This window comes from Bison bison, unplaced genomic scaffold (genome assembly GCF_000754665.1).
Source record: "Bison bison bison isolate TAMUID 2011002044 unplaced genomic scaffold, Bison_UMD1.0 scf7180017864209, whole genome shotgun sequence".
Lineage (NCBI taxonomy): Eukaryota > Metazoa > Chordata > Mammalia > Artiodactyla > Bovidae > Bison > Bison bison.
The window spans coordinates 3,963,681-3,975,696 of record NW_011494781.1 but is presented as its reverse complement, the minus strand read 5'-3'; the positions used below and the strand labels follow the sequence as shown (position 1 = coordinate 3,975,696).

The window sequence follows — 12,016 nt, the reverse complement described above, 5'->3', positions numbered from 1 at the left end:
TTACTTCTAGGTTGCAACTGACAGAAGAAAAGCACACTCTCATAGCATTATTTCCACATACCGTTGAAGAGACACCCCCAAGTTTAATTGTTTCCACCGTGGTCCCTGAATCTTCAACAGCTGTCTTCTTCTCTGGAGGCACAGATGTGCCAGGCTCTCCAGCTGCTCTTTTACTTCCAATTCCTGACATCGTGGCACAAGAAGATAGCTGTTTTCCTGGAGACAAAAAAAATCTTAGGTAAGATAGGCAAGGAGAGCAACTAGAGTCCATCTATGATGTAAAAACTAGCAACTTTTCCTGTCAATCCTTTAACCCGGGTCCATTAATTCCACACTTAGCAACATGATCCTCAAGTTCCTCTTGGAAAGAGAAAAGTAAATTGTGAAGTAAGAGTCGCAGCTGAATTTACAGAACTACAAAGTTCTAAATAGAATGCTACTAAAATACAAGATAATGGGCAAAAGATGAAGAGACTTAGAAAATTTTCAGGCATCTCATTTCCTGAAATGCCAACAGCTGAAAATATAGTTTGATTTAGAAACATAGAAAATCAATTAATTCTTTAGTGTTGGGAGAATCAGAGAGCTGGAAGAGACCTGGGAGATGTCTACTTAATTATTAATACTGAACAAGCCATATATCATCTCTGAGCCTCAATTTCCTAAAGCAGAAATAACAACAGTATATGCTTCCTATGCTCCTCATAAGGAATGAATAAGTACAGAAAGACTTTAGCATAAGGCCGTACACGAAGCATGCACTCAGAAATGCTAACTTTCCTTTTTATATTTGCAGTTTCCTTATTTCTAAACGCTCTCCCCACGAATTTGTGTCACCCTAGAGAAGCTAGATCTGGGTGTGAATCCCAGTACTAACTCTTAGAGAGCCTTGGAAAGGAATTCTTGATATGCACAATGCAAGTGACCACATACTCTCTCTGCTCTACTCGCCTCCCAGGGTTTCGGAGCTCAAAAGAAGCGGAATAGATGCTAAAGCACTTTGCTACTGAAGGTATCAGCCCTGCCATCACCGAGACGACACACAACTCTGCTTCCAACTGAAGCTCCAGAAGGGTATCGGTGGCAGCGACCAGAGTGGGACCTCGCCTGGAGAGAAAGGAGGAGGACAATAGCCTCAATCCGACTCCAGAGGAGCCAAGGACCCCAGCCTTCGGAGAGGCCAATTACAGGCCCGGGAGAGGGAGGCCTTGGAGCGGAAGAGGGTGGGGATTCCCGTTGCCCGCTGAGTCCCGTCCCGCCCTTGGCCGAGATCTGACCTGAGTTCTTCCAACTTGCGCCGCCCGGGAGTGGAACTCGGAGCAGTTATTCACCAAGGTCCGAGTAGCCCTCCCACCTCTCACCCCTAACCCACAAGTGAAGACCCAGCGAAGCTTCCGGGAGGCGGGTCCAAGGGGAGGAAGAAGGGAAAGAAAAGAGGAAGTCGCTTCAATCTGGCAGCGTGAAGGACAAGACTCAACCGGGCGGAAGTGACGCGAATCGAGGGCGCCCCGCTTCCGGAAGTAAGCACTGTCTAGCAGCTCTTGGGCGCCCGGCGGCCGCTAAATCGAGGCCTCGCTGACGTCAGAGGAAACGTCCCAGATTTTTTCCCGTTTGTTAACCATTGCTACTGCGCGACTTGTTTGTTTGTTTTTTTTTTTTTACTGTGAAAAGTGAAAATAGCTCAGTCGTGACCGACCCTTTGCGACCCCATGAACTATATAGGCCATGGAATTCTCCAGGCCAAAATACTAGAGTGGGTAGCCGTTCCCTTCTCCAGGGGATCGTCCCAACCCAGGGATCGAACCCAAGTCTCCCGCATTGCAGGCGGATTCTTTACCAGCTGAGCCACCAGGGAAGCCCTTAAGCACCTCCCCCCCCCCACTGTTTTTGTTGTTTTTTTTTTTTTTTAACCTGAGTACCTTTTGTTTACAGTGCCTATTGTTCTGTTACCTATTATTGGTTCTCCTCAGACTGGCGATTGGCTGATGGCGCCGTCAATCCCCAGGGGAAAGGACTAACTTTCAGACATCTCGGGAAAATATTACTGTGAGCCCCTTCTTGCTGAAATGAAAGGTTCTGGAGAAAACCCAAGAGATTCGGTAGGTTTAGAAGGTTGTAACTATTACAGGGAAATGTATGACAGCTCTGTCTACACATTAAAATCACTTGGGGAGTTTTAGTCCCTCTTGTGTAGGGCCTGGGCATGCACATTTTAAAAAAAAGCATTTCCCCAACTCTCCCCCACCCCCACGAGATTCTAATGTGCAAACGGGATTGACAGTTACGACCTTTGTGTATCTTTTCAACAAGAAATTGACCAGGGAATAAATAAACATAAATCAATAAGTTGTTTTCTAATTAAGCATTGATTTTAGTTAATAACAAACTGCTATTTTCCACTCAATTAAACTGAATGTGTTTTAATGATAGGAAGGTAATCAAACTAATTTATTGATGAAAAGCTGTATGCCTCACAGAGGTATGAAAAAGTACCCAGTAAAGTCTGAATGTAAACAGTGGGAAACAAGCGTTCATGTTTCCTGATACTTAGAACACTTGCCCAGTGGTAAAGAGGCAACTGGTTCCAAATGAACTCTTTGGGTGAAGCAGAAGCCTGAGAACCATGTTCGGGGACCTGTCAGGGAAAGCATTGTATGAAATGACTCTCTCTGACCTCCCTCCTTTGACTTCTTTGCTCTTGGCAAATCTTGCATGCATAGAACCACTGAATGGCATGCAGTGATTCTAGCCCGGAGTTTGTAAAGTTTAAGGTCACAGGCTGTACTTGGCCTACAAGTATGGTTTGTTTATTTTGGACACTATTGACTGCCTTTTAAGATATTTTTAGGACTTCCCTGGCGGTCCCGTGGTTAAGACTCCATGCTTCCAATGCAGGCTATATGGCATTCGATCCCTAATCAGGGGACTAAGATCCCACATGTCACATGGCACGGCCAAAAAATACATAGATAGATAGATTACCAACTTCTCTTGAAAATGTTGAAGGTCTGGCAACACTAGGTTTATATTTTTGCATTGCCACATTGCCTAGAGCTGAGTGGTTATTTTATTCCTGTTTGTGGTGATCCCCACTATTGGTAATTGATTGCCTGACCCTAGTTGAATTTCATTTGAGTGTTATCAATATGTGTTGTATTGTGCTAAATCAATTCCTGGTCTAGGAGAATGTTGTTGGTTGCCTACTCAGCATCCACTTCCCCTCTCTCACCTGAATAGAACACAACCAGAATTTTACTCATATGTGCCGGGAGCCAGGGTGAGGAACTCCGCCCATGGCAAAGGTCATGAGGAAGGAGGCTCGACATACGAAAAAGTGGGATCGAGCCTCAGGAGTCCCCCTGGAAATTCTCTAGTATCTACCCCCAAAACCAGAGTCTGCCTACTTTACTACTTTGTGCTCTCACCTACACCTCTGACTTTACAGGGGGCTGTCCCCCCACCACCTCTTTTGGAGAAGGAGTTAACTTAGAGCTCCAGTTAATAATAATTCCTGGGCATGATAGGAGTGTTTCAACCTACAAACTCCTCTGAAGGTTCTCTAGCCTGCCTGACAGGCTTGTCCGGCCACATGTGATTGCTCACAGCCTCCCAACCGTAAGAGACACGAGATGCTTTAAACCTTCTAAAAACAAGTTCTTTAGAGAAGTTAGAAAACTATTCGTATAGTACAGTAGGCTGATTAGAAATTGTATTGGTGAAGGGTTTTTCATTTGTTGAGTCAATGTTTACTGCTAAGTCTCCACATCCCCTGCCCTTATACACATTAATAAATATAAAAATAAGTATTAACCTTTGATATTAATCACGTTAGACCTTAGGCTAAGCAAATTCTTTCCTTAATTAAAACCCACTGCACCCTCACCCTATAGGAATGTAACTTTATCTGGTACCTTCGGAAGGTGGCGTCTGTTTTAAGAGTAATCACCCCTGGAGAAATAAGTGTTCTGGTTGACTGACCGCTATCACAAGGAGAGGGTCATAAATTGTCAGCAGGCTCCCCTGGCCAGAAGATGATGTAACACCCCTAAGACCTCTGTATACATTTGTATGAAGCACCTGACTTTAATAAAAGTCAGGACTACTGACCCCACGTGACTTTTGTATAACATTTCAGTGTATAAAAACAGACCCTAGAAAAATAAAAAATGGGATCAGTTCCTCGAAAGACTGGTTTCCCCATGTCGTTCTTTCTCTCACCTTCTGGCTGAATTTCCATCTTGAGCGTGGAGGCTCGTCAAGCCTACTAATTATGCCTGGGCTTCTAATATCTGACCGGGGAGGCCTTAGTGTCTCCTCTCCTTCCAGAGAACAGGAGGACACCTGCGGCCTACGTAGGTGATGTAAATTCCTTGCCTTGGAATTTTACTAGCTTTCCACGTAAACCAAGTTATTCAGCCTCTTTTCTCCACTGAATTTTCCTACTGAGCTATCCTCATTCTATTACTCTTTATATCTCTAATTAATATTTAATTAAAGCTATCGTATCCTGATCGCCGAAGCCGTCTCTCCTTCGAATTTCCCTGGATCCACTGAGGCTGGACCCTGGCACATATGATTATTTATATCCATTTAGACCCCTTCATTCTCTATGTCTTGAAGGAAGCTGACTTCACTTCCCTCTTCAAGGATTGTCTTAATTCAAATAGTAAGTCCCATTCCCAAACCCAAAGTTCTGCTCTTAACAGTGGATAGTTTAATCGGGCTGAATTGCTTGGAATAATGGGACTGAAGCAGTTTACTTATCTTCTGAATTTCTTGTGAGGCCTGAAACTGTTGGAGCCTTCTTGTTACCTGGCTTGATAAGGAAATAAACACGGAGATGGGAAAACTAAAAGAATCTCAGGGATGTTGCTCCACCTGAGTAAACATTAAAATATCTAATTAGCTTTATTGAATAATTCATGAATTGGGCAGCATCCTGTTTAGCAAGTAGAGGGGAGCTCCAAAAGGCTATAGAAAGGGAGAGATTTTTAAAGGTAAGATCAGGAAGTCAAAGACAAAGATTATTTCAAATTTAGGTAGCCTGTCCATAGTGGATGAGAGGATCTGTGTGCCAGTTTACTTCGTCTTCCTTTCAAGGATGGAAAGGTTTACCTCATTGGTGGTGACCAGAAAATTTCACACTGACCAGTTAGGATTACCTTCTTGGAGAGGATTGTGACTGCCGTAAGGTCAGGTATTAAGTCTTCCTTTTAGCACAAGTGACTCCATTTTGGGCCTCTCATTTTTTTTTTTTTTTACAGGGAAATGGTGCCAGGTCAACTCAAGACACCCCTATTCCACCCACACTTTAGAGTGCTGGAGAAGATATTGAGAAGACAGCAGACCTTTATAGAACATTTTAATTCTCACCATGTAGATAACCAGATTCTCCAGCTACTGGTGAGATCTATTTCTCCCAAGAGCTCCAGTCATGACACCTTCCCAAAAGCCTGTTCTGATTCAAAGAGGTGGCTTCACCCTAGAGAAAATGGAATAGATGAAAGGGAAGATGGCCAAGACCTCTTTCATTGACCATGTTTCCAGTTTCTGATCAGCTAGCACATGTTCACAAGCTACCAGCCCACAATCGTAATCAAGAGAAAAAAAGAATAACCCTGGAAAAATAAATTTGGTCCTCACTACTAAATGGCAGAATGTTGCTGGGCTATAAGAATATTTGGAGGGGAGGGGGGGCGGGGGAAGCTTCCTTGGTGGCTCACATGGTAAAGAATCTGCCTGCAATGCAGGAGACCAGGGTTCGATCCGTGGGTCGGGAAGGTGCCTTGGAGAAGGGAATGGCTACCCACTCCATTATTCTTGCTTGGAGAATCCCATGGACAGAGGAGCCTGGCAGGCTACAGTCCATAGGGTCGCAAAGAATCAGACACGACTGAAGCCAACTTAGCATGCACAAGGACATTTACTATTCTATACCTTTGAAAGTTCTTGTATTTGATTGCTTGTATCAACATTATAATTTAAGTAATAATCCTTTTTAAAAAGGAGCAGAGTCATAAAGATTTCAAGTGATTTTTTCCAAGTTACTTAATGGCTGTTTCTCCAAGGACCCTTCTTCAGACTTGTTGCCAGTCTTGGTTAAATATAAGGTTCTGCCACCAGGTGGCAGCAGGCAACGTGCTTTTCACCTCCAGTTCTTCGAAAGCTTTGCTTAGTGATAGTGAACTCGCTCAGTCGTGTCCGACTCTTTGGGACCCCATGGACAGTAGCCAACCAAGCTCCTCCGTCCATGGGATTTTCCAGGGAAGAATACTGGAGTGGGTTGCCATTTCCTTCTCCAGGAGGTCTTCCCGACCTAGGGATAGAACCCGGGTCTCCCGCATTGTAGGCAGATGCTTTACCGTCTGAGCCACCAGGGAAGGCCAAAGCTTTTTATCCTCTGTGAAAGTATTAAGCCTCTGCTACTTAGTTGTTCAGATTTTTAAGAGTTAAGACATGGCCAAAGAGTTAATATTGTAAAGCTTTGCTTGTAGAGTACAATATTAACTCTTTGGCCTGGTGGCTCAGATGGTAAAGCGTCTGCCTGCAATACAGGAGACCTGGGTTTGATTCCTGGGTCGGGAAGATCCCCTGGAGAAGGAAATGGCAATCCACTCCAGCACTCTTGCCAGGAAAATCTCATGGACGGAGGAGCCTGATAGGCTGCAGTCCATGGGGTCGCAAAAGAGTCAGACACGACTGAGCGATTTCACTTTAACTCTTAAAAACCTGAGCAACTAAGTAGCAGAGGCTTAATGCTTTCATAGAGGATAAAATTAAGATATTTTGGATTTTTGTTTACCACCCTGTCTGTGCTTGCTGCAGATGTTCTGCTGTAAGATTTTTGTTGTATCTCCATGCATTCCAGTATTCCGTGTACTCTGGATGGGGTTATTTGTGTACTAAACATGATTCTGCTGCTGCTGCTGCTAAGTCACTTCAGTCGTGTCCGACTCTGTGCGACCCCATAGGTGGCAGCCCACCAGGCTACCCTGTCCCTGGGATTCTCCAGGCAAGAACACTGGAGTGGGTTGCCATTTCCTTCTCCAATGCGTGAAAGTGAAAGTGAAGTCACTCAGTCATGTCTGACTCTTAGTGACCCCATGGACTGCGCCCACCAGGCTCCTCCATCCATGGGATTTTTCAGGCAAGAGTACTGGAGTGGGTTGCCATTGATTCTAGAAGTTCCTTATTTATCCTATTTTTAGACCAGTTGTATTCTATCCAGTATGATACCACTCGTTAAACAGAAACACAGATTCCATGGCGTCTGCTTTATACTTGGTGAAATCTTAGAATCTTTGGGGGAAAGCTCTCTAAAAATCCAAGTTCTTACTTTTTAAATTATGCCCCACCTCTGAGCATGTTTGAGGACCACTGCTTTAAGTGATGATATCCAGTTCTGCCTGAGAGAGTTCTTCAGAAGCCAGCCCTCCCTTGTCCTCTCCCTCCCCTAGCTTATCATCATTCACCATGGCCGCAGCCATCTCCTTCTCCACACTCTGCCTCCTCCTCTCCTGATCACCTGGCCCACTATGCCACACCAGGCCTAGCCCTCTTTGTGAATTCTGGGGACCATGATCTTGGCTCAATCCAGGGAGGCAGAGTCAGGCCTCTCACCCTCAGAGAGTGAGGATAGGGAGTCCCAGCGGGGTCTATGGAAGCATAAGAGCTGATATGTAGTCACAGGTTGTCAGAAAAGCTCCACTTGTTCTAAAAAGTTATGTTCTATGTTACAGTCAGAAAAATTGTCTTTTTATATCATGTGTCATTCTATGGTTAGGTTATGAATAGTTTTGTCATTTTGATTTCATTATACACTGGTCCTTGTTATGACTGCCTCATTAGAGGATGAGAATTTGGAAAGTTGGAAGCACTCCTAGGAGTGCTTCACTTCTCACTCGGTAGGTCCACTATTTCCTATCGCTACTACTAGGTACCTAGCAATCCACCTGACCTTTGAGGAGAAAGAACAGCATGACTGAAATGCTTGCATTAGGCATTGGGGTGAGGGTGTGGAACATAATCACAAAGGTAAGATTTGGAATTTTCATTTCCAGTAGCATGGTGTTTGTCAAACTGGGTGAATATGAACATAGATTTTCATGGCCTTGGAGGGCAAGGGGGATAGGAAACAAAGCCCAGGAACTATCAAGGTTGGGTGCCTATTGGAGACCCCTCCCCATAAAAGTAAACTAGATACAATTCTTCTAACATCCAAGGGACTGAAAGAAAATTGTCTGTCTCAGCCTTCGTATAAAGTTTTTTTTTTTTGCTGATTGATCTGGAATTCCGGAAGATACTTAAGAGTTTCAAAGAATGCAGAGAAGTGAAGCAAGGATACATAAAGGGCACAGGCAAAGCCAACTAGGAATAAGAGATTGCTCCTTATTGAAGTCCTTGGAAAATAGAATCTGAGATGGAGATTTGTGTGTAAGAGGTTTAGTACCTAAGGGAAGTGAAGGAAGCAGGATGAGGGAGAAGAAGAAGTTGGACTGTGTTGCTGTCACTCCAGAGTCCTCCACTAATATGATGGGTAGCTCTAGAACTGGGAAAGTCTTTCAGAGTGACCCTGAATTGAGTCAAGGAGGCCAGGCTTTTCTACCCCTGCATCAGTCAGTCATTGGAGATGGATACTGGGGAAGAGGGCAGGAGCTTGGACCAGGTTTGGCTTCCTTCAGCGAAGTGCAGTCTCTGGAGGGGACTCAACTCACTACTGTTGAGGTCCAGCACTGCCAGCAGCTGGGGAAAATGAGTTCCTCGGTTCTGATAGTGGAGGGGGAAACGTTGGCAGCACACCGCAGTGCCCACTGGTTGAACGAAGGGTAAGGGTAATCAGTGCTGGAGGACCTTGAGCTGTGAGAGCTGAAAAAATGTCACTGTTGAGTCTCACTAAGGACAAAGCAACCGTTCCAGTATTCTTGCCTGGAGAACCCCATGGACAGAGGAACCTCATGGCTATAGTCCATAGGGTCGCAAAGGGTCAGACACGACTCAAGCAACTTAGCAAGAGACACAGATCTGGGGCTCCCACTTGACTTCTACAAAAGAAAGGGAGGAGTCTTGCTGAAAAGTGGTCCTGTTGCTAGCAGGTAGACACTCCCTTAACCCCTTTGATGATGGTTTGTAAGGAAATTATTTTATGCTGAAATTATGGCTCTTTTTATTCCTGCAGAGGGAAAAATGGAAGAGCCCATTTCCCAACACTTTAATAATCCAGTGTTATGGACTGAATTCTGCTCCCTTTCTCAAACTCACATGTGTCCCCCAGTGTGATAGTATTTGGAAATGGGATCTATAGCAGGAGCAGGGAATCAGAGCCATCTGTAAATTTAACAGACAAAATCCAATTGAGAGTTTGATATAGTACATTGTATTTATAGACTAATTTAGAAAGAAATGACTACTTTCTAGTATTTAGTCTTCTCAACCAGGTACATATCTCTTCACTTTTCTCAAGTCTAATTTTATGTTTCAGTAAAATTTCATGTTTTTCTTCTTGTATCTCTTTCCTGTTACTTACTAAGTTTATATCTAGATAGTACATAGGTTTTGTTGGTATTAAGAATAAGACTTTATATTTTCCAACAGTTTATAAGTGCTATGTAGAACAAGCTGTATGTATATAAATATATATTGTTTTTGACTTAGTATTATAAAACTCTCGTTCTCTTAGATTCCTTTTTTTGCATGGAGAAAAATCATATAATCTGCAAATAAGAGCTGTCTTGGAGTACCTTGGTGGCCTAGTGGTTAGGATTCTGGGCTTTCATTACTGTGGCCTGGGTTCAATCCCTGGTCAGGGAGCTGAGATCCCACAAGCCATGCAGCCAAAAAATAACACTCTTGTCTTTTTTCCTTTTCAGTATGTATACCCCTTTTATCCCTTTTCTTATCTCACTATGTTTTGAAGAGAGTGATGACACTGAAGATTCCCTCTCTCATGTATATTTTTCTACCACAGGTATTACCCACTATGTGTATTTTCAGTCCATGCCATCAACACTGTATACTGTCTTTCAGAAGGTGACAGCTGAACGTGCTTGTGATATATGGCCCTCACTTATTAATCACCATCTGGGTCACCTATCTAAATTGTATCTGTCTATTAAGGCCCAGTTCAAATCTCTGTTCCTTTGATTAAGACTTTCCAGTTCATGTCCAGGCTCTTGCTGCTGAAACCCACCAACTCTGACAATGAAGGTAGTGTTAAAACTTGAAATGGAATGCAAGAAGGAGACAGCCGCTAAGGAACAGTTGCTTAACGTAAAGCTATCTCCCCAGGTGGTGTGCAGGTGAAGTCACCTTACTTCCTATTCTGGAGCAAACACAAAGCTGATTAGAGTTTTAGGATCCCTACCAGTGATCAGGACTAAAGAAAGCACTCATTTCCAGACTTCTGTGTAATATTCTATCCAGAATGCTCTTTTGTTGACTATTCAATAAGATAATTTTCATTCTCTGGTTATTAATTTCTCTTCTTGCAGCTGGTGTGTGCATCTATAGATAATCAGAAAGCTACTTTGTGAACCTGGAATGAAAAAAAGCAGGACTGGATGTATTATTTTATGGTACTTATCAAGAATGGCTGGCTAAATAATGGTACAGCTTCACAATGGAAAATGTATCTAAATATATAGTGCTAACATGAAGCACCATGAGAGTATGACTAGTATACTCTCATTTTCATGAAAAAAATTGAGCCATATTTATAACTGAAATATGCTAAAAGAGTAGAGCTTAAATGTTCTTTACCCCCCCCCCCGCAATTTTTTTTTTTATAATGCAATAATCATTATCCCAGCCCAGGGTATTGTGCCTGTTTATTCAGTTCAACCCCTCTGAGCATAAATTTGGGACAGTTAGGTTTCCAAGCACAACCCCCCACCTTCACCTTTGGAATTTATAGAAGTCTCAGGAGAATCCATTTGGACAGAAGTCAGGCATCTTCTCCATTGAGCAGTCAAGAGTTAAGAGACAGATCATTGAAGTACAAAGAATCTGTATCATGCAATATTTACATTGCAGGTAGGGTCTTCCTTTCAGCAAAATAGCATCAAATGTCACATCAGATATTGTTCAGGTGAAGCTTATCTGACTTTATATTGAGTTTGTAAGTGTGTTTTGGTTTTATAGCTATATAAGCATAAAGCATTTATACCAAGGTTGATATATTTTTATCAAAAATTATAAGGACTAGATGGTCCATGAGAAGTTTATTTTCCTTTAGACGGGTGTCTGTACATTACTTCAGTTTGAAAAATTCTATTTTTTATTTAATTATATATGTACTGTCTTATATTGTTCATGATTATTACTTATTTCTAGTCTTTTTTATTCTCTGTCTTTTAAATTATAATGAGGTCAATAAAGGAGAATTGATATCAATACAACTGGCATAAGATATCAATTTAAATATTCATTAACAAACTACATATATTAATCACATTAGTTACATTCATTTGGATACATTCAGTTATGAATTTCTGGAGCTTGAAGATTGTGGCCAAACTAAGTTAAAAGAAGTTCTCATAATACTAGTGTATGGCCAGGGGCTTGTGAATGTTTGGAATCTTGCCTTATTGATATTCCTTCTCCACCTCAGGAAGAATAAGACTGGCAATACTGACCACTCGGTTACAGTTACTACACGGCTGTGAAGTCAGCTGAGACTACCTCCAGCATCCCAGCTCTTGTACAGTCTCTAAAGCTGGATTCCTGCTCCTGTCACCTCCATGATATTTGTGCTCTCAGCCAACTCTCTTCTCTCTCCACCTCCTCAGAACCTCAGGAAACACTCTGACCCTACACATGCACATACTGGCTATTGTGAACTTAAGCTGATGTGTTACCTCTTACAAGCAACTCATTCACATTTGCAGTTTGCTTGAACTTTACTGCAAGGAGATCCAACCAGTCCATTCTGAAGGAGATCAGCCCTGGGGTTTCTTTGGAAGGAATGATGCTAAAGATGAAACTCCAGTACTTTGGCCACCTCATGCGAAGAGTTGACTCA

The 12,016-nt window shown here is 42.8% G+C and overlaps 1 protein-coding gene and 1 long non-coding RNA gene across 5 annotated transcripts in view; one reads left to right on the top strand and one right to left on the bottom strand.

The window, feature by feature from the left end:
- Positions 1-1,450, bottom strand: part of RNF20 (ring finger protein 20, E3 ubiquitin protein ligase) — a 25,793-nt gene extending 24,343 nt beyond the window's left edge. The window contains exons 1-2 of the mRNA XM_010844829.1: positions 1,278-1,450; positions 62-216 (exon numbers count right to left, since the gene is read on the bottom strand). Of these exons, the coding sequence (XP_010843131.1) occupies positions 62-190 (129 nt within the window). The 5' untranslated portion in view covers positions 191-216; positions 1,278-1,450. The remainder of the gene's footprint in view (positions 1-61; positions 217-1,277) is intronic.
- A 79-nt stretch (positions 1,451-1,529) lies between these two features.
- Positions 1,530-11,965, top strand: LOC104992081. 4 transcript variants are annotated; one of them, XR_825661.1, is made up of 4 exons: positions 1,891-2,099; positions 5,265-5,403; positions 10,488-10,571; positions 11,606-11,965. It is a non-coding gene; the product is annotated as an uncharacterized LOC104992081 (long non-coding RNA). The 4 variants fall into 4 exon arrangements; XR_825662.1 differs by having other exon boundaries at positions 10,488-10,602; XR_825663.1 differs by lacking the exons at positions 10,488-10,571; positions 11,606-11,965 and adding an exon at positions 1,530-1,753 and having other exon boundaries at positions 1,971-2,099; positions 5,265-5,650.
- The last annotated feature ends 51 nt before the right edge of the window (positions 11,966-12,016 follow it).